Source organism: Mustelus asterias, chromosome 7 (assembly GCF_964213995.1).
Source record: "Mustelus asterias chromosome 7, sMusAst1.hap1.1, whole genome shotgun sequence".
NCBI classification, from domain to species: Eukaryota; Metazoa; Chordata; class Chondrichthyes; order Carcharhiniformes; family Triakidae; genus Mustelus; species Mustelus asterias.
The window spans coordinates 138,429,392-138,452,092 of record NC_135807.1 but is presented as its reverse complement, the minus strand read 5'-3'; the positions used below and the strand labels follow the sequence as shown (position 1 = coordinate 138,452,092).

Below are 22,701 nucleotides of genomic sequence, written 5' to 3'. Positions count from 1 at the left end.
GTGGGTGTTGTAAATGGTACACGCGATAAACAGCATTCATCAGAGCTGGAGGGAGTGAATGTTTAAGGTAGTGGCTGCGGGTGTCAATTAAGCATGTTGCTTTGGCTTGGATGTAGTCAAATTTGAGTGTTGATGGAACTGTAGTCATCCAGCAAGTGGAGAATTTTCCATTACAGGTTAGAAGCTGGAAATCCTACAGTGACTCACCTCCTGCCTCCTGAAATCCAGTCCACCATCTACAAGGCATAAGTCAGGAATGTGACGAGTGCAGCTCCAACAATACTTGAAAAGCTCAGCACCATCCAGGACGAGGCAGTCTGCTTGAATGGCACCCCATCCACAAACACTTAATCCCTCCACCACTGACACAGTGGAAGCTGTGTGTACCATCTATACAAGATGCACTGCAAGAACTCGCCAGGGTTTTTGATAGAAGCTTCCAAACCCATGAGTCGACCACTCACAAGAGGGGCAGAAAATGTTTAACATTTGCCACTCACTTGCAAGATCCCCTCCAAGTCAATACCATCCGGACTTGCATCGCCATTCCTTCACTAACAGAACGGTGAGTGTAACGACACAGACTGCAGCAACTCAAGGAGGTGGCTGACTGTCACCCTCTCAGGGGCAATTAGGGATGGGCAACAAATGAATCTCTCATTTCATGAAAGAATAAATAAAAATGACACTTCTGATTCGTGCCTTGTAGAAAGGCTTTCAGGAACACAAACTGAGTCATTAGCCAGAGACTACCGAGCCTCTGATTTGTTCCTGTAGGCACAGTATGTGTGGCTGATCCAGTTTAGTTTCTAGTCAAGGTGACCCTTTGCTGCTGAAGATGAGGCTTTCAACAATGGTAACGCCTTTGAACATCAAGGAGAGGTGGTTAGACTTTGTTGTTGGAGGTGGTCATTGCCTGGCATTGTGCATCACAAATACTGTTTGCCACTTATCAGTTCAAGCCTGAATGTTGCCTGGATCTTCCTGTGTATGTAAACAGTTAACATTCAATGCAGCCTCGGTATAATCATGCCAGAGGTTATGCTCTTAATCACCTGCAAAATTTCCAACTCTGCTTTAATAGGCTTGGATTCCACCAACCACCAAAATGCAACTTGTCATAATTCTCCAAAGGTACTATTCCCTCACAGCCTACCATTCCATACATCAATGCCTTAAACTAGCCTGCACAGCAGGTATCCTGTAGGAGAAAATCCAAAATTACAAAATTCTTCCAGGACATGACAGGGTAGATGTGGATAGTCACCCTCAAACTGGGGACACAGGCTCATAATAAAGTGCAGGCCATTTAAGGCTAAAGAGAGAAATTTCTTCACTCAGAGGGTAGTGAACGTATGGAATTCTCTACCCCAGAGGACATGTTCAAAACAGAAATTGATAGATTGCTCGATGTCAATGACATTAAGGAATATGGGGATAATGGAGGAAAAATGGTGTCGAGGTAGATGATCGGCCATGATCTGTTCGAATGGTGGAACGGAGTCAGCGGCCAAATGGCCTATGTCTGCTCCTGCCCCTAATTTCCTAAGTTCAAATCATACAATCCCTACAGTGCAGTGCCATTCAGCCCATCGAATCTCCACTGTCAATCGATGGGCTGAATGGCACTGCACTGTAGGGATTCTATGATTTGAACTTAGGAAATTAGGAGCAGGAGCAGACATAGGCCATTTGGCCGTTGACTCTGTTCCACCATTCAAACAGATCATGGCCGATCATCTCCCTCTACGCAAACAGGGGGAGAATAGTCTTCTCAAAAGACAAAGAACTAAGTATGTTGGCACTCATTAAGCAGAGGTGCCTTCACTGGCTCTGGCACAATTGTCAGATGGAAGTTGCAGATATACCCAAGGATTTTCTATCATGGAAGGTGGCGGAGCCAGGAGGGCGCACAAAGCTCCCCTTCAAGGATGCTTGCCAGCAGGAAGCGAAGCCCCTAAACATTGGTTTTCACATCTGGGAGACATTAGTTGATGACAGAGGACAACGGCGACATCGCTGGAGGGCAGATGTGCACCACCATAGCTGTTTGGGAACAGGCACCAACACCAAAAACAACAGGCCACAATGGCAGCAGATAACCATTTCAAACGCAGCACTTGTGGCTTCTCAAGGATTGGTCTTTTCAATAATCAGCAAAAGTGCACCACATGAACCTATCCCAACCCTAAGCAAGTTGACTTGGGGCACGTCCATCGTCTTGCATAGATGGAAAAATGCCGGCAACCCCTCATATATCTCCCACTTTATAGAACAGATCAGCAATAACACATTTATAGATAGTTCTACTTCGATGTATCAAAATTCACTGGGCCACAAATACACCCAGTAAAGTTCAACAAGTCCAGATCGATATCTGGATGTAGTTTAAAGTAATATGACAAAGAAAAATTTAAAAACACATTCCAGCCCAACTTCACTAAATTTACCAAACAATTGAAGACAATTTCAAACTATAATCTAAAATCCAAACATTTTTCACTTTGTACTCTTAAATCTGGAGTTGGCATTTTACACCAGCCACAAATGCCCAGTTACTGAATCCATTTAAACAAATTTGAATTCAACAAAGGCACGATATGCACACTGGGGACACTTTGGACAAGTCCCAGATCTAATTCCATGATTTTAGTTTCTAAACAGCTCCAACTGATCTGCTCAGTTCCAGCAGCCTTCTTCCTTATCCTTTTTCTTTCCATCCTGAATTTTTACCAGATTAGTTGCTACAAATCGATTCATGATTATTACAGAACTCCACAAATGCACAGCTTTTCAAGTTGGTGCCAACTGCAAAAATGAGCATTTCTCACAAATTGAGAATTTATGTAACCGTGTCAACTGTTTGATTTTCACCAAACTATTAAAACCATAGCAGCTCAATGAAGGGCAAGTTGCAAACTACATTTCAGATTTACTTCCAAAGCATCACTCTAACATTTGGAGTCTGAGGACATTTAGAAAAGGGCGCTCTATTAACAATTGTGACTGGATTTGAAACATTCTCCCATTAAGAGTCTAACAAACCAGCCAAGTGCTCCCAATGACAAACCAATGTTTGGATTGTTTACAGGCTCTGAAGCTCAAAATGCTTACAAGGCCTCAAACTGTCGATGCTGGAAGTTAAAAACTGTGATTACGATTAACATAATTCTTGGTGCTCGACCACTTTTCATGGACTTCAATAGAATTTTACAACAAGTACATGGCCATATGGCAGAAGTTACGGCCAATTTAATAGTCCATCAGTTCCTGACTGAGCTGCAATAGAAAACCAGAGAACAAGCAGTCTTCATAAGAAGCTAAATAGGAATGAGAGGAGGCTATTTCTCACTTCAAGCATGCTCCGACATTCAACAAATGATAACCAATCTGATTGTGGTCTTGGATCCACTTTCCTGCCTGCCCCCAGAACCCTGAACTCCTTCAGATCAAAAATCTTGTCTAACTCAGCCCTGAATATATTCAATGACCCAGCCTCCACTGTTTTCTGTAAAAAGAGAATTCCAAAGACTAACAACCCGCTTGAGAGAAGAAATTCCCCTTCATCGAAATCTCAAATGGGAAATTCCTCATTTTTAAACTGTGCTCTCTGGTTCCAGATTCCTCAAGGGTGCTTCCATTGTTTGGCGTGTAGAGCTTAACAAACGAAGAATGCTGTGGGTGTGGGGTACTTACTGCGCCTGATATAGGAAGAGGTCGATGATATTATCTCTGCCCTTTGGATGATTGAAGAATACGAAGAGTGACCAGTGGATTAACCACGTCCTCTGTTGTAGAGATTGAAGTGGAGAACTGACAGACTAGGAGAAAGAAATAAAACAAGCTTTTAATCTGCAGGTTAAATTTACTTCAAAGCTCCATTTGCACAGTGATGCACTCTTCTGTAATGTGAAAAATGCTCACTGCATCGCAATTTGACTGAACTGAACCTTTGGGAAAATGTATGCAATATGTGACAGGTGCTTACATTGTTATCAATGGTTTCTTTGAGTCGCGTTAGATCCTCCATAGCAGCTTCCCAGTTCTGCATCAGAATCTCTGATGCCAGTTTCCCCCAGAGTGAACTCAGGGCATTCCGATCAGTGGAAGGAACCTTGAAAAGGAAAGAAAATGCAGTAAATTTATTTATGTCAACTAACTTGTTCCTTTACATAAACCTAAGGCAAGCCAAAATATTGTGGAAGCTGTCTAAAATCCGCATTGGCTTGCTTGCTTCTTCAGTTTAAGGTTACAGTTTGGGAGTCACTCGGTATTTCCAGTTGATCAGTTAAAAGTTGATAAAGTTCTAGCCAGATTGCTGGAATTCAGTTTTACTGCAGAACCTGCTTGTGACACAAAGTAATTTAGTAAATTCAGAAACCAAACTTTTACAAAATATTTTAACTTTTCTTGGTTAACAGCTGCACAGCCCCAGATGGCACTCTGCCAGAGGCACTTGGTTTCAACAAATGGAGTTCTTACGTTTTCTTTTGTGAATTTGTTTCTTAAATTACTGATATTGCCTTTCCTGCAGCAAATTAATAAATGATTAGTTCAGCGCAGTAACTTTAACTATCACAAGCTGTACAACACACCGCAGACGCAATCAGTGGCAATACACACATCAATCAATAAAATTGGAAAAATGCACAGATAAACAGTGGCTGCTCATGACTAATTATTGATACAGTTCTCTTGCTGAACTTGGACATCAAGGCAGGCAAACTCTCTTTTGTACAGTTAAGATTTTGTCAAAAGCAGAGCATTTACAAAGATGTGCGGGTTGGGTTAATTGGCCATGCTAAAAATTGCCCCTTAGTGTCCTGAGATGTTTAGGTTAGAGGGATTAGTTGGGTAAATATGTAGGGATATGGGAGTAGGGCCTGGGTGGGATTGGTGCAGACTCGATGGGCCAAATGGCCTCTTTCTGTACTGTAGGGTTTCTATGATTTCTTCTGTGATACAAAGGAAATGCACACATGTAGTTTACACCCAACTTCATAGCAATTAAGTACAAGGGGATGCAGGTAAAGTCATTCTCCTGCGGCTGAATTGATGCAATGAAGAATTTCCAGTTGCTGTGCATATAAAAGTTTTAGAAATTGTGACTTCCAACATTTATCCGAGGCATTCAAAAGTGACAGGCTCACTAACTGACCAACATCATTGTATTCACAAGAAGTTGATGTTTACACTTTCACCAACCTACCCTCCCCAACAGTAATGTCGTCTCAACAAAAACTTCCCGAGTTATTTACATTGTAAAAAATATTTTATTTCTCCATCTAAATTTACTTTATCCACAAAAGGGAACTCAAGTCATCATTTGATGCAGAAATTCAAGTTAGAAATCAATTTTCAATTCCTCAGAAACATATTTCCAGCTTCTATTTCAACTTATTACATTATAAATTCTGATTCATAGCCAGGATTATATTACATCACACTGGCACTGACTTCAATCCTCAAGAAGCACCAAAAGTTCTCAAGTGTCCGATCAGGTGTCAAGACTTTGACTGTGTTTACCATTTGTGCTGACTTTCTGCCTAATGTGGAAATTTATTATCATTTATACCTGGAGCATTACTTCACTACAGCTTGGATATTTTCTATATTCATTTCTTACGAGGGGCAACTCGGTGGTAAAGTGGTTAGCATGGCTGCTTCACAGCGCCAGGGACCTGGGTTCAACTCCCAGCTTGGGTCACTGGCTGTTTTGAGTTTGCACATTCTCTGTTGAGTTTGCACATTCTCCCCGTGTCTGCATGGGTTTCCTCCGGGTGCTCCGGTTTCCTCCCATACTCCAAAGATGTGCAGGTTAAGCGGCTTGGACATGCTAAATTGCCCCTTTGTGTCAGGAGGACTGGCAGGGTAAATACCTGGGATTACAAGGATAGGGCCTGGGTGGAATTGTGGTCGGTGCAGACTCGATAGGGCAAATGGCCTCCTTCTCCACCGTAGGGATTCTATGATACTTAAGAGGGGCCCTGTCACACCCACTCCACTACATCCATCATTCTCTCCCACCCGTCACTAGCACCCACCATCTCAATACATATACAATTCACACCAGCCCCAAGCTACAGTCATTACACTAACAGAATCCTGCTACCACTTCCCATCAACTTGGAAACAAACACTTTGAGAAGGCACGCATTTCCAAAGCGCCTTTCTTGACCCCAGGATCTCTCTCCTAAAGTGTTTTATAGCTAATGAAGTTCCTTTGACGTGCCGTTACTGTTGTAACATTAGAAATGAGGGAACAGATTTTCTGTTTCTCCAACTCGTTCAGCTTCACTGGAACACTGCAGCAGGCTGAGGACAGAGATGTGAGTGAGTGCAAGGTGGTGAATTAAAATGGCAAGCAACAGGAAGCTCAGGGTCGAGCAGTTTCAATAATGTTGGATTCCTTCCTTTAAAGTTTTACAGATGCACCATAGAAAGCATTCTTTCTGGTTGTATCACAGCTTGGTATGGCTCCTGCTCTGCCCAAGACTGCAAGGATCTACAAAAAGTCATGAATGTAGCCCAATCCATCACGCAAACTAGCCTCCCATCCATTGACTCTGTCTACACTTCCCACTGCCTCGGCAAAGCAGCCAGCATAATTAAGGACCCCACACACCCCGGACATTCTCCTTTCCACCTTCTTTCTTTGGGAAAAAGATACAAAAGTCTGAGGTCACGTACCAACCGACTCAAGAACAGTTTCTTCCCTGCTGCTGTCAGACTTTTGAATGGACTTACCTTGCATTAAATTGTTCTTCCTCTACATCCTAGCTATGACTGTAACACTACATTCTGCACTCTCTCCTTTCCTTCTCTATGAACGGTATGCTTTGTCTGTATAGCGCGCAAGAAACAATACTTTTCACTGTATACTAATACATGTGACAATAATAAATCAAATCAAATTATCTCTTCCACCTTCTTCTTTCGGGAAAAAGATATAAAAGTCTGAGGTCACGTACCAACCGACTCAAGAACAGCTTCTTCCCTGCTGCTGTCAGACTTTTGAATGGACCTACCTTGCATTAAATTGTTCTTTCTCTACACGCTAGCTATGACTGTAACACTACATTCTGCACCCTCTCCTTTCCTTCTCTGTGAACAGTATGCTTTGTCTATATAGCGCAGAAGAAACAATACTTTTCACTGTATGTTAATACGTGACAATAATAAATCAAATCAAAAATTCTATCAAAAGACAAGAACTATAACATTCCCAAAGTACAGGCTAAAGACACCAGCTAAGCTCTGTTCCTACCTGATGGTGGTTAACAGAGATTACAGAGCTTGCAATTCCAGGCAACAGATATGCTTTTTCTGTGTGCATGGGAACATCAGTATACATTTTGAGTATTAGTTAGAGTAACCACAAAGACTAGAAGCCAAATTTGTTCAGACTGCACATGTTGCAAGTACAACTTTCCAAATGGGCGGTTTACTCAAAACACAAATCTTCAGCATGGCTTTCACGGTCTCAAAAATAGACCACGAAGACAAATTAAAAGGACAGGACAGTATTCTTCGTGCAGGTAGGCTGGGGACGTGTATTACAATACAGTCACCATCATTTCAATCGTCCCATGAAAAGGGACACGAGGACTTCAAAAATAGGAGCAAGCCACCCAGTCCCTAGTTTCTGCTCCACCATTCAATAAGCCGATGGCTGATCTTCCACCTCAACACTACACTTGCCTAGCCGATCCCCGATCTCTCGATTCTTTTAGCGTCCAAAAACCTTGCAACCTCAGTCTTTAATACACCCAATAACCGAGCACCCACAGCTCTCTGGGGTAGAGAACTCTAATGATTCACAACCCTCTGAATCAAAAAATTACACTTCCAACTCAGCCCAAAATGCCCGTACTTTAACCTGAGGCCATATCATCAACTTCTCTCAGAATTTTCCCAGTCATATCCTCGAAGAATCATAAACATTCCAACAGGATCCTACTTCTTCTATACTTCCGATGATGCAGGCATATGCATTCATTACACAGAGGATAATAATAAGGGGCTAAATTGCCCCTTGGTGTCCAAAGATGTGCAGGTTAGGTACATTAGCCACGGTCTAATCCTCTCACCCCCACGAGTATCTGACCGTCTCCAAAGCCCGACACACTTGCAGAAAGACTTTCTTATTCTTATATCCCAAAATGGAACCGGATAGTTTGCCTGAAGAAAGAATTGCAGGGCTACAGGGAAAGGGCAGAAGAGTGGGACTAGCTAAGTTGTTCTTGCGGAGAACCAGCACAGAAACAATGAGTCAAATGGCTTCATTCTATGCTAAATCCACAACGTGATCCTATAAGCCTCACTGCAATAAAGACTGGCTACCATTTAGCTTCCCAAATGCTTCTATCACTGTTTATGAACTTTGTGATTCGTGCACAAGGACCCTTTGCATTTACTAGTTCCTCACCTTTCAAAGTACATTCTGCTTTTCCATTCCTTCTACCAAAGTGGATAACTTCATGCTTCTCCGCATTACATTCTGCCTCCTTGCTCAATTACTGAACTGGTCCATATCCCTCAGCTTACTTTGCCACCTGGCTGTGCATTTTTAGCAATCCTGGATGTATTATACCCTGTCTCCTCATCCAAGTTATTAATAGATTCAAAATAGCCAAGGCCCCAGCATTGTTCTTTGTGATACCCCACTCGATTCAGCATACCAACCGAAAGATATCCTATTTATTCCTACTCTGTTTCCTCAACTAATCCTCTATGTTAATTTATTATCCCCCCAACTCAGTTTACTCAGAACTAAATTCCTCATTCTCAAAGGACACTTGCTTCACCAAAGTTTCTAGCATATTCTGATTTCCCAATCTATTTGCACTAACTGACTTTGCACTAATTTCAATCACACTCAAACTTAATATGAAATTCTACCGTACACCATAGATTAATATTTAACCTTGTCTCATGACACAATACCAAATCTAAAATCACCTGTTCCCTAGTTGGTTCAAGAGTCACCTTTATTGGCTAGAGTGTGGTAACCATAAGCTATTAACATTAAAGTCAGCTTTGAGCTTTCCATTTAGATGGAGAGAAACAACTATGCTCACTCACTAGTTTGCACCTTGCAGTCTTGATCTACGATATTCTTGCTGCATTCTTGAGAATTGCACAAATTTTCAGGGTCACGAACAATGTATTGGCCTTAGGATCAAAGGCATCTGCAGTGGGCTAACCAAACTATTTAGGTAACATCGTGCCAGATTCTGAACACTTTCAGAAGTTGCCATGGTGGAACTCAAGGTCCTTGCCCAAACCTAGGGTTAGCCAAGTTCTCCACAAGCATATAACCTTCTATGAAACTCATCAATCACTAGCAAATGATCAAATTGTGCCAGACCGAACCATGGACCATAAAAATAAGACAATCACAAATAAAATCCATAAGGAACTCTGGAAAGACTTCTTTATGCAGGGATTGGTAACAATGTGGAATTCTACCACATGGATTAATTGATGTGAATAGTATCGATGCTTTTAAGAGGAAGTTTGATAAGTAGGAAGGAGAAAGGAACGGGGGCGGCACGGCAGCACAGTGGTTAGCACTGCTGCCTCACAGTGCCAGGGACCCGGGTTCAATTCCAGCCCTGCGTCACTGTCTGTTCAGAGTTTGCGCATTCTCCCCATGTCTGCGTAGGTTTCCTCCCACAGTCCAAAGGTGTACGGATTAGGTGGATTGGACATGCTAAATTGCCCCCTAGTGTCAGGGGATTATCAGGGTAAATACGTGGGGTTACGGGAATAAAGCCTGGGTGGGATTGTGGTCGGTGTTGACTCGATGGGCCAAATGGCCTCCTCCTGCATTGTAGGGATTCTATAATTCTATGAAGGGCGAGATGAAGAATGATGGGAGATGGTTCACATGTGACAGTTGGCCTGAATGGTGCTGTAAATTCGTTAAAATTGGTAATCTTTTCTGATCTATGATGCAACTGAGTCAATGCCAAGGTAAAGTTTTACTCGCTGGATGAATCCTGCTCCTGTCTGTAACTTTAAACTGCACTCTCACTCCGTTATATCTGCAATTGTGTAAAGCGAACAAATCACATTCACACAAACACACCCATTATAAGCAGAAGAAATATACTCCTCCTAATCATGAGCAACAAGGCGAACCTGATCAGAGCTTCCAGACATTCAAACACCAAGCTTCATTTACCTGCAGGAAATGGTACTCACCAAAACTCTGAAAAAGTAGAGATATTCTGCTGCTCCCGAATAATTACCACATTCATACTGGAACTTAGCATATCGGTACAAGGTGTCCAAATATTCCTGACGAAACTTCAAAGAAGATTAGATAAAACCAAATAAGTGGGTGTGTAGAGAAGACTTTTACTTAAATCTAAGCTACTACCTTTGTTATTGGAGAATTAACACAAATGATTCAACTTTATGTAAATTATACCAGGGTGTGTAGTTTTGGAAATAACTATCAGTTTTAAAGACACAATAATTGAGCAGCTTTATCGTATCAAGCCAAGTTCCATTTGATCTGAAAACATACTCAAGATGAATTGTTTTGAAACAAGTGAAGTTTGTTACAAAATAATTGACTGGCACCATTAAAAATGAAATGGGCAAACATACAGCAGAGGCTTAGGGGAAAGTCTGATGGAGGAAATGCCAATGCTGTATTTCATAATTACTCAAGTAATTTCACAGCAGCTGAACTACAATATCATTCTGCACTCATAATTAAACATTCACGATAGGTAACAAATGCCCACTTACCCCATGTTTCTCTGCGAGGTAATCAAACAGCATTCGCCCGTCCCTATTTAGAAAGTAAAGATTTTTAAGTAATTGAAAACACACATCCATTTAACAATCATTTACGATTGCAGGATATTACAGGAAACATGCCCCATGATGTCAAAAGTAACAAAAGGGTGGTATAAAAAAAATGCAATATTTCATTGGAACCAACAGTGCACTCACTAATCAACAGTTTTTGGAAGCGACTATTATCCTATAGTGGATACATGCCGATGGAAACCGGAGTAAGCTCACCATCCACTCATCCCGTACATGTGCATGCATATTATTACAAATGCCAAGACGGATTACAGAGACTGATGCCATTTCAAATCAGCCCAAATCGACATTTAAGTTTTCTCAAATCAAAACATAATGGTCTGTTTTTCATTATTGCACCACATTTGGGTTAACTATGAAAGCATGCTTTGGCTGGCAGTCTGTTGAATTCCAGCCAATCTTGCAAAACAACTAAATTGCGCAATCATACAGTGTCTACGGCTGTAAAGTAAAAAGGCTCCCAACATGCAGAAATATGTTTCCAACTGCAGAGGTCAATCCTTTATTGTAAGGGAAACTTGTGGCAGGAGCATGAACATTTTGGTCAGCATTGTACACCTGTCATCTCTGGCCAGTTGTCAAAATAACACAATACGTCTTATTTTCCATCTCAAATTTGCTTTAAAAAGCTAGGGCATGTTAGATGCGAGGAACTGGTGGAACATCCAAGGGAAAATTAGGACTTGACCAATTGTTCAAAAAAATCATATTCCCCTCTGGAGACTCAAGAGGCCAAATCTATTTGGTTAAAGAATTATGGAAACCTTTCCAGATCATTTTCATTCTTCTTCAGCACAATTACACAGTCTGCAAAATTAATGAACCTTAATGTTAGCCCACATTTGTGTTTGGTATTTATGTTGACAGTATTTCCTTATCTGCAAATAAAACCATAAAAAATCTATGGTAGAAAGCTTCAATATAGACAAGATTTTTTTCCTCAATTTGCACTGACAAATGCAATGAAGTGTAATTCATTTCTTCTCAAATTCTCATTGGTTTTGTCAGCAAATGCTTTTTAATCCCCTCACATTGCACCTTTTAAAGGTTTGGTTGCATCTTTGACTGCCAGACCATCCAACTGAATAATTGTCTTCTCAATTGTCACTTCAGCGCTATTTGCTCTGTAAAAGCTTGCACAGCAAATGTGAATCGACTAAACTCATCCTGCCCCCAGCCAGCTTTCACCAAGGCAGGAGGGGGTGATCAGTAGCAAGAACTGCCAACAGCTTTCCCCTCCCAGGCCAGGAGGCATCTCAGCCAACTGAAACAATCCAATCCTTGCCCTGGTTGGATGCGGGTTCAAGTTAGCAGCATTCCAAGAATGCACACATCTATTGCCACATTATCTGCAACTTTCAGTGCAGTTCCACATTTACCATTATTTTACCTGCAGCGTACAAAAGAGTAATTTACTAATGTTACTGCAACTGACAGCTACAACTGCATGACAAGATATTTGCAATTGTATTTATCTAGCATTTTGCTTCAGATACCTCAGTTAATTATACATTTCTGGCCTGCTCTCTTGGGATACTATTTCAGGAGCAGAGCAAAACAACTCTCATCATATACCTCTCTCAAAATTTGTACTCTCATCAGTAGTCAAAAAATCAGAGCTCAGGCCAAAAAGCCTGTACAGGGCTTCATTCATGTAAGCAATAAGGTGAAATGGGCAGTATTGTCACTAAGCTTTGGAGTTTCTTTTTCCAGAACCACATTTCTCTTTAAGTCTGGTGTTTTAGATACAAGGAGAAAATGTTTTGTTAACCATTCATGGGGTGTGGATGTCAGCAGCAAGAGCAGCATTTATTGCCCATGTCAAATTGCTGTTGAAAAGGTGGTGGTGAACTCACCTTGTTGAACAATTGCAGCCTGTGTGGTGGATCTGTACACTGTGCAATCAGCGAACAATGCCAATAATGACCATACGATGGAAGCAAAGTCATTGATGAAGCACCTGAAAATGATTGGACCCAAAGGAACTTTGACCGCAGTTTCCTGGGACCGAGATGGTTGACCCCCGCAACAACCATCTTCCTTTAGTCATAGAGAGTTGTCCCAGCCAACTTCGAATGGCTTCAGTAGTTTTGTTTGGAAGCTATTTGCTATTTTGAATTCATGTTTTAACGATGGGTAGCAAAGTGATCACTATTTTTCCCTGTAGACATGACACATTAGAAGCCCAAGACAACTGAGTCCATGATCTTGTGCAGTGTAATAATGATAACAAGGCGTAGTATAGACCTATTTCAAATAAGGTTCTCTATTGCAGTTTTCATAAAACCACTCTTTAGCCCAAACAAAATCTGAAACGGAGCCAATGAAAAGATACAATGCATGGTCACAGAAATATGGAGATGCTCAAGGGGCCAGGACTGTGAAAAACACTCAGAATTACATTTTAATAGACCAAATAAACCCGTGAAAAATTTGACTGTTGTTACTCTAAATTAGGAAGTTTAAAGTAAAACTAACTGGGCAGGAAGTTGAAAATATCATTTGGTGCCATTGCAAGGATGCAGATAAATCTCGAGTTACCCTGATTTCAGTATGTGCACTGGCACATACCAGCAGAGAAGAAAATTAAACATGATAAGCCTTGCAACTTTAGCCCTCATCCTCAACAGCTTTATGAACACTTGCCCAAGTACAGATTTGTTCAAAGACCATATTTATTTGTTTAAACTTCTGATCCACTTGCAAGATTGACTCAATTACATTTCAACTTGAAGCATTTAACCAGGCTTATTTATTCAAAAAAGTCACATCTTTCTATTATCAATATAGGAAATTACATTTTCTTTAACTTATGCTAAGCGACCAGCAACCGATTGCCAATAAGTTATAATTTATATTAATTACAGAGTTACATACAATCAGGCATTGTCAGTGCAATAACTCTAGAACACCCATTAAAGTTCAAAGTCAACTTATTCCAGCCTTGTGGCACAGCTCCTTAGCTGAAGCACAATTATACAAGGACTTAACTTCAAACGCCCAAGCAGCTTAAGGCACCCAATTACCCTATAACGACAGCAAGAACAACCGGATGAGCACAACTGGTTGCCATACATAAAATAGCTGTCATCATTCTATTTGTTTTAGAATTTCAACATTGTGAGGAGTTTGGTCCACATGCATTTCCAGTGTGTAATTTATAAATATCTTCTCAACATGAAAAGGGAAATGAGGACCACCTGTTCAGCATGTGACTATCTGCCCACGAGTTGAAGTTGATGAACACATTTTATTATGATCCCTGCTCACCGCATGCTGATTCCTTGCAAATGTGCTTCTTTACAATGAAAGGCCAGGGGGAAAAAATTAGAGGGAAATATTTTTCACCACTGCATTTGTCGGATGCTCAAACTGTTTCCAAGCAAGTTTTAGTTTAGATCTGCACCAAATGGTTAAGATATGTATTGGCATATAGCACCTGTACATAATTCAATGGTTAGCTGGGGGATTTTGACATGGGTGCAGTATATCAAGTTCTTCAGCATTATCCAAGCATCTGACCACTGCATCATTCAAGCACTTGCCCCACCGTATTGTTTAGTTTTCCCATCCTTCCTCAGCCCAACCTATTACATATTGCCCTTTGCTGCCTATATTTTCTCACTGGAAGACTAACATCGTGGTCATTCAGTTTCTGCCATGTACTACGTAGCCACAATGTACTGGGCAATGTGAACATTTACTGGACAATGGAGTAGGTAGCATTCTTGTACAAATGGAAACATAGACTGTTACTAAAATTCTCAGATAAAGTAAAGTGTATTTATTAGTCACCTAACCAGCACGTCTTTCGGGCTGTGGGAGGAAACTGGAGCACCAGGAGGAAAGCCACACAGACACAGGGAGAACGTGCAAACTCCACACAAAGAGTGACCTGAGGCCAGAATTGAACCCGGGTCCCTGGTGCTGAGGCAGCAGTGCTAATTGCACATTGCATAAAAGGTGCCATTATTATGCTGTGAAGGGTGCCACTAACAAGAGCAACACACTCAGTTAGGGTAGCAATGTTTGATTATCTCTTTAATGAACACTTTGAAGAGCAATTTCTTTAAAGGGAAAGGTTTTCTTGCTTTCGAGAGCAATAGGAATTAGCAAGGTGTGTTTTGCCCCACGAAGGTCCATCACAAAGCAGAGCATTTCTAGAATTTGATGTTTTTATTTCAGATTTCTAGCATCTGCAATGTTTTGTTTTTGAATTTGTAACCAAATATCCTTGGTGCATTCCAAGAACTCAGAGGTTGGAAAGCATTGTTTTTCAGTTGCCAACAAAAACAAAGGCTGTTAATAAGCTAGGGAAATTTAAGATTAAAAGCTATTTTAGTGATCTGTAGCAGATTGGGAAGGACATTTGTAGGGTAGGTGCTATTGTCACATCTGAATCACTCTATACATGCAGGTTTCTGCAGTATTGGAAACAAATGAATATAGCACTATATTTGAATAGGGCACCAAATCTGGCTCAATGATTAGCCAGTTAACAGGTAAAACAACTGAAATTATTCTGACAACGAGGAGTGTCTGTGTAAATAGATTTAACAGCCAAAGTGAAATTAGGTGTGTCCCTGTCTTGGAGTATAATCTGTCTAAAAAACTTTACTTGGATTTTCAGTAATTTCAGGTCCACGTGAATGACTTTAATGAAAACAAAACCAGAGGAAGACCATGGAAATGGATCTATTGGGAGGTAAAACACAAACGTGCGCTATAAAGTTAGAGTGAAGATGTGCAGAGGTCAAACGTGGATTTCTGGACATCAAAAACAAATTCTAACTTAGGCAATTTTTCAAAAAAACATAAATAGGAAGAGCAGAAATGGCAAAAGATATAGCTACAAGACAAAGAATGGTGGGTGGCACGGTGATTAGCACTGCTGCCTCACAGCGCCAGGGACCTGGGTTCAATTCCCAGCTTTGGTGAGTTTGCAGGTTCTCTCCGTGTCTGCGTGGGTTTCCTCCGAGTGCTCCGGTTTCCTCCCACAGTCTGAAAGATGTGCTGGTTAGGAGCATTGACCCAAACAGGCGCCAGATTGTGGCGACTAAGGGAATTTCACAGTAATTTCATTGCAGTGTTAATTTAAGCCTTACTTGTGACTAATAAATAAACTTTAATGGTTAGATTGCTGGAAGAAATCTCTGAGACAAATGGCAAATATAACAATGCTACACTGTATAATGATCAAAAGCAAATAGCAGCAAATACAAACTGAACTGGTGAAGGATGTTTTGAAAGGGAGCCAGGAGGGACAGTAGACTTAACATTTGCAATATCTTAAAAAATGAGATCAAGTGATTAAAACTAACAAAACTTCGAGATAGAAGCCAAGAAGAGTGCAGTACTCTCCTCCAGGAATTACACACACGGAGACTTTACAATACACTGGCCAGAGCCTGTTTGGAGGCACTGTGAATAACCCAGTTGCCATGTCACAAGATGAACATTTGCATAGGAGGAGTACAAGGGAAACAGCAACAAGGGTGAGAATCTGCAAAGAAAGATTCAAGACATTCAGGCATCATGTTGCAGCACAAAGGCAGTTAGGCAGCAACCTCATGGAGCCATAAAAATATTAAACATAGATAATACCACATCACCATGATAAATTAAGCCAAAGTAGAAAGTCAAATTTAAAAGGAGTAAAATTAAAAGAAGTTTGGGACAGACTTTGTTCAAGAGAACCATCAATTTTCTGGCAGGATAACAGAGATAGGGATTCTCTATACATAGCTAACAGTTGGCAGCTGCGTTGGGGATGTGGGGGTACAGTGAGGTTGAGCTCCCATCTACGAACTGGAGTTTTCTCACAGCTTTGCACTCCATGAAACCGCAAAACCTTTTCAACTGTAAGCAGCACAATATTCTGCCCATTTTCTGTAAAATGGAGCTAAAGGCCAGTTGAAAAGCGCAGGTTCAGTATTAGCACATGACAGTATTGAATGGATTGCTCCTTCACATTAGGAACTTCAATAAAACTGACACCCTTAAGTTTAGGCTTTGAAGAGCATTTCTACACCTACAATCTCTTTGAATCAGACATTTATGGAGTGGAAAGTAAGATACAGTATTCTCAACTCAAGCTAATCTTCTGCTGGGACTTCCGAAACTGAATCACAAAACTGTCACTGTTAACAGCACTTTACCCATCAAAGACTTGGCTAAGTAAATCCAGAACTTGCGGCAGTGGCTTCTAATGAAAGCTGTAGCTAACTCTTTCAAGCCTTCGATTTTGTATCCTGTACAGCTCCACGCAGGAAGTACTAAATTCAGATTCAGAACTGAAGACATGAACAGGGGATATTTCTGGTGGAGAACTGGAAAATGTTAGTGAACAGCTTGTAATGTCATTATCACTGGGCTTATTGAAGCAATATCTATAATGAACTAACTGACCTGCAGGAGAATTCATGGCGTATCTGGAATTTTACACCAGTCCAAAAAGCGATTTAAAAACAAATGAAGGAGGAATCACGTCATCAATTCATTTTTTAAAAATCAGTTACAAAGAAATGCATGCTTCAGCATATCATTTATTCCTTACATGTTGAAATGAGCACTCAGCACATCAGCAAGGGAACTGGTTTAGGGGAGCTGCCAAATCAGGCCACGCGAGGGAGTTGACTATCAGTGGAGATGGAGTCACGAACCAAAGCTGCAGCCATAAATCATTTATTTGAACAGGGTATGTTAGACTCAACACACTCTCAGTGTCAAACCCATTAACTATTCAAAACCAATTTCACTGCCACTTAATATTGAAGAACAGAATGCTTTAATTTCAGCCCAGCAATGATTTTAATAACTAAAATAGGTACTCTAGAACTTCACAGTTTCTTTTGTTTAAGCCAATAGCAGAATCTGTTCCTCCTTCCAACCCGTGGCATGACTTTAAATTGCTGTGCTGTGATGCTGCCCCAAGCGCACACCACGACACCTTAACTGTCCACAGATTTGATTTTAAACACAGCAGAACTATTAAGGTACTGATCAATCAAACCAATACATTTAGATGAGCACTTGAATCGCCACAGCAAACAAGGCATTCGACCATGTTCTGAAAAATGGGATTAGAATAGGTAAGTGCTTTCTAGAATTCTACGACTCAATAATATGTGCATTTTGCCAGCTCCCCAATGTTCCTCATCTGTTTCAAGATCTCGCATCATTTACAAACCTGAAGAACATATACTCTGACAACAGCATGCTGCTCAAATTATGCACACTAATCAATTAGGGCCCAGCTAACAGTTTTGTGCTTTCATACCGAATAGATTTGAACTCCAGCCCCCAGAGCTGAAAACTTTCTTGGCAATCCACTCTTCTGACCATGTCCACTGCTACTAACCAGACCACACTCCTCATTTCAAAAAATACTCGATCAAAGAGGCATGCATCACACACAATGCAAGGGTTAATGACCGACATTTAGGATACGTGTGTTTGGTCAATTCACTATGGAAGCTTCAGCATTACAGAGCGCGAGCTGGAATAAAAGGCTATTAATTTAATAAAACTACTCAAATAGCAACAATTTTATTTCTGTACAAAATCAGAACTATTAAAATAAGCACTTAAGATACATTAATTAAAAATGAATAACTTTAATCAATTATCTCTTGTCATTTGTCAGGTCTCCATTCCTCCCATTTCTCTCCTAATTTTACTTTTCATTCCCAAAATGCTTCTCAAGTTGGGATATCTCCTACTGAGCTTTATCCTTTTTCCGGCTCCCACTGTCCATTTTAAGAGATAGGAGCAACTTTCACAAAACCTCATTTCAATTGTCTTCAAAATAAGTTACAGCCAAATAAAATGGAGCGTGTATAACATGAACGTGAGTACATTGAAGGGAAGCAGATTAATCTGTGTGCTGGAACGTGCCACATACAGAATGGGCCCTGACAAGATGGCGAGAGACCAGGAGCTGAGGGAAAGCAAAGGGATTCATGCCTCCATCTAGAGAAATCCCTAAATGCTAGTGTGCAGGTACAGAAGAGCTAAAAGAATGTAGGTCTTCATCTCAAGGATGATTTTGGAAAAGGGAGGATGTTATACATCAGTTATAAAGAGCTGTGCTCATGCTCATACGGAATACTTCACTCACTTTTGGATACCACACCTCAGGAAGGGTATATTGGAGGGGTACAGTGCAGAATCAACAGCATGAAAATCGAGCCTCGGGGTTCATCTGAGGTCAGGTAGCATAAATGTGGGTTGTGTTACCTGGATTTCAGGTGATTGATGGATGATCTAATCAAGGCATTCAAAACAATGAAGAGATTCAATGGTTTAAGTAGAAAGAATCCACCTCCTCTGGTAAGGGGCACACCATCCTGTCCTGAAATAATTGTCACTGGGTCAAAATCCTGGAACTCCCTCCCTTATAACACTGTGGGTGTATGCACACCAGATGGATTGCAGTGATTCCAGCAATGGCTTGCCTCCATCTTCTCAAGGGAAATAAATACCAGCCTTGCCAAAAACACTTATATCCCATAATTGAATAAACCCTCAGATTTTGAGCTGCTTGGGAATGAAATTAGCTTCAAGTCTGTAGATGTGTCCTTACTTCAACTCCATTTATCCTTGATACTCTTACAGAACAAAAAGCAGTCAACCTCAGTTATGAGAATTTCAATGATCTGTGCAGTTTTGAGTGTGTCCAGGTGTTCTTTGCTTTGTGGGAAATAGTGCTTTCTGGTGTACTGACATTGCAGTTAGTTTCATCCATTTTATCACACCTCCTGATATGTTTGCCTGTTCACTTAACCCTTTTCCCTGATTATTTCATCATTCATTTTAGGAATAAAAGTAGATTCTATTTTACCAAACTTGTCTGCAGTCAGGAAGAACTCAAGTGGTCAACTTATCTGCATTCATTCAAATGTCAACCAAAACGGGTAAGAACTGAAAGCATCTTCTGCAAGGAACCATTCAATCCCAGGGTCATTCCTGGACATACAGCATGGGACAGGTTGACCCATGTTGCAATTCCTAACCTCTATTTCCTCTGAGGAGATTGAGAACAGGATTTTGTCAGTGGGAAATCACTGGCATCACCTTGCAGCCTACCACCAACCTGACACACCTGCAGAATCTCACAGCAGTGGAACTTTAACTGCGCATGTATTTGAAAGAAATTTTCCAAACATGACAGATGTACTTATTCCATTAGAATCAGATAGCAGGGGAAGCAGCAAAGTCACCATCTTGTCAAAGTCACTGCACAATCTGACATTTTTTTTTTTAAATGCACAAGACTGTCTTCAATTATGACTGAACAAGTCAGGACAAGACCCATTTGTCTGTGGCCCCTCATTCGAAGACAACCGTTAGTTCTAATTGCAAACCCTCTCACAGAAAATATTCTGGGCTGTTTACTGCCCTGCACTTGATGTGGCTTGTCAAATCTATTAATGACACCTTGCAGAGTCTGTCCTCCAACTTTGATCTGCAAACATACAACCAAAGCCTCTCATTTGATCCCCATAAGCTCTACAATCTGTTCGTACCTCACAGAGCCAGGACTTCAATGAAATGTTTCCTTTAATGTATAGGTAACGTTACACTGAATATAATTATAAAAATTAAGTATATAATTTTTGTACCATTCAGCTACATGCCAGAATCATTTAGTAGCAATACTCATAATTGGAAACATCAATTAATGTGCAGGGTCACAACTAAGCAGCAGAGAGTTAAATGAGAAGCTAGCAATTCTCTCCAGATGGAGATTAATAAAATTGTTTCATTAAAAAAAGCACATGTTTTAAATGTGATAAATAGAACAATTTTGCTCCAGTAAATCAAATTACTCCATTGCCCAGATTTTAACTACAGATACAGCATGAACGAAGCATCTGACTCTATTCACCTCTTAAAAAGGTTTAGATCAAGATAGTGCAGTGATAACTCCTGATGAAACATGTACATTTATAGCAGCAGATTTGAAGATCGAGAATTTATCACTGCAAAAAAATTTTACAATTTAGAAAGAAGCTATTCAGCCCATCATGCCTGTGCAGGCACTTTGAAAGAGTAGCCTAACTAGGGCCCAGATAAGGTTGCCAATCCTCTCGGAATCGCTGAGGATCAACTGGAATCACCATCAGTCGCCCGGTGGCCAAAGAGGGGGTTCCGGGAGTTCGGAATGCCATTTTCTCAATACAAATGTTGTGTATTTCCAACATTCTCTGTTCATGATAAGTGCACCATATGAACATAACCTCAAACACAATTTGCAGCACACTGCATATAACGCACAGAAAGATGCATTATTCCCTTCCCTCCCGATCGGAAATCCATGCTTCCTTCAATGAGTCTCAGTTACAGGTGGACATGTGTCTCTGTGCGCTGGTGACTTCTGTCTGTATTACTAAATAAACAGATTTTAGTTGTGGCTATTTTGGATTTACTAATGAAAAATAAAATCTTTGGCACCCATAATTTACTTGCCATTTTTAATGTATGCATGGAGTTTTGACTTCAACAAGGTTTGTGTCTGAGAAACATGTAGGGCTTTAGAGATAATAAAAGAAACATAATCACGTAAAAAGCAAATTAAAAGTAAATGAGATGATGAGCAATGTCAACATTAACAAGGAATAGGAATGAGATCAGAAAATGACAACATGCATCTGCAAAGTTTCAGTGTTTAAGGTTTACAACTGTTTAGTGAGGTGAATAGCCAGTTTTCTCTACTTTTTATCCAGCAGGCGATGAATTCATTTTGTTGAATGGATAGTTTACAGGTGCCGAACTAGTTTCTCAATCAAAAGGGTAGGTGACCTGCCAGCATTGAAGAGTTATCCCTCACCCCAAAACCCTCTCGGCACACCATCAGGTTTCTGTAAAGTCATTTCCACGAACTCCTCCCAGAATAAGTTCAGCCCATGATGGCAACCCTCATCCCTTCAGCTGCTCTCTGCCATAGTCCAGCAAGGTTTTGTTTTCTTATATTTATCTAATTCCCTTTTAAAAGTTACGATTAAATCTGCTTCCACCACCCTCGGACTGCACATTCCAGATTGTAACAACTCGCTGCATTGGAAAGAATGCTCATCTTGCCCCCACTGCTTATTTTGCCAATTAATTTAAAAGCTCTGCAGTTGCAAATATTTTACAGCAAGATTTTTAAAAATGAGTAACAGGAGAACCATTAACCCAGCTTGTGCTCAATTACCTGAAGTTTAAAGGAATGAGTTTCAATAGTTTCTGGGATGTAACATCACAGACTGCGGGTCTGTGTTTGTGACTTCAAGAAGTGGGAAGCTTCAAATCTGCACTCCCCACTCTCAACATCCTCACCCAGGAAGAGAGATACGTTTAAGCCAAGATACTATACTTCATAGCAGCTCATTGCTGAGTAGCCTGAAACCAGATGGTATTAATGTGGAAATCAAATTTGGGTGTGGGATAGTAAGAGTGGAAAAATCAAACAACATTGAAGCCGAATATCTAATGTGGAATAAAAGAATAAATGTCAGTTCGTAAATTCCAAAAGGATTAGACTGTGAATGGATATCAATTTAATTATCTCAGTCTTAAACTGAAAAATAACAGGCAAATCTCCCAAGTTCAAAAATGCTCCAATCCTAATGGTCCTCATGTTCCAGGTTGTTGATCAAACATTGCAATCTGTTATCCAACCCTGGTAAGGAGTCTCACAACACCAGGTTGAAGTCCAACAGGTTTATTTGGTAGCATGAGCTTTCGGAGCGCTGCCCCTTCATCAGGTGAGTGCAGGATTTGGTTCACAAACAGAGCATAGATAGACATAAACTCAATTACAAGATAATGGTTCCTCATGTGTACGGAACTTTCTGTTTCCACTCGGCG

At 40.7% G+C, this 22,701-nt stretch overlaps 1 protein-coding gene across 1 annotated transcript in view; it reads right to left on the bottom strand.

Annotated features, from left to right (window-relative positions):
• The window catches only part of LOC144495994 (eukaryotic translation initiation factor 3 subunit E), a 128,268-nt gene that overhangs the window by 90,676 nt on the left and 14,891 nt on the right, over positions 1 to 22,701 (bottom strand). The window contains exons 4-7 of the mRNA XM_078216920.1: positions 10,765 to 10,807; positions 10,210 to 10,314; positions 3,989 to 4,114; positions 3,697 to 3,821 (exon numbers count right to left, since the gene is read on the bottom strand). Of these exons, the coding sequence (XP_078073046.1) occupies positions 3,697 to 3,821; positions 3,989 to 4,114; positions 10,210 to 10,314; positions 10,765 to 10,807 (399 nt within the window). The remainder of the gene's footprint in view (positions 1 to 3,696; positions 3,822 to 3,988; positions 4,115 to 10,209; positions 10,315 to 10,764; positions 10,808 to 22,701) is intronic.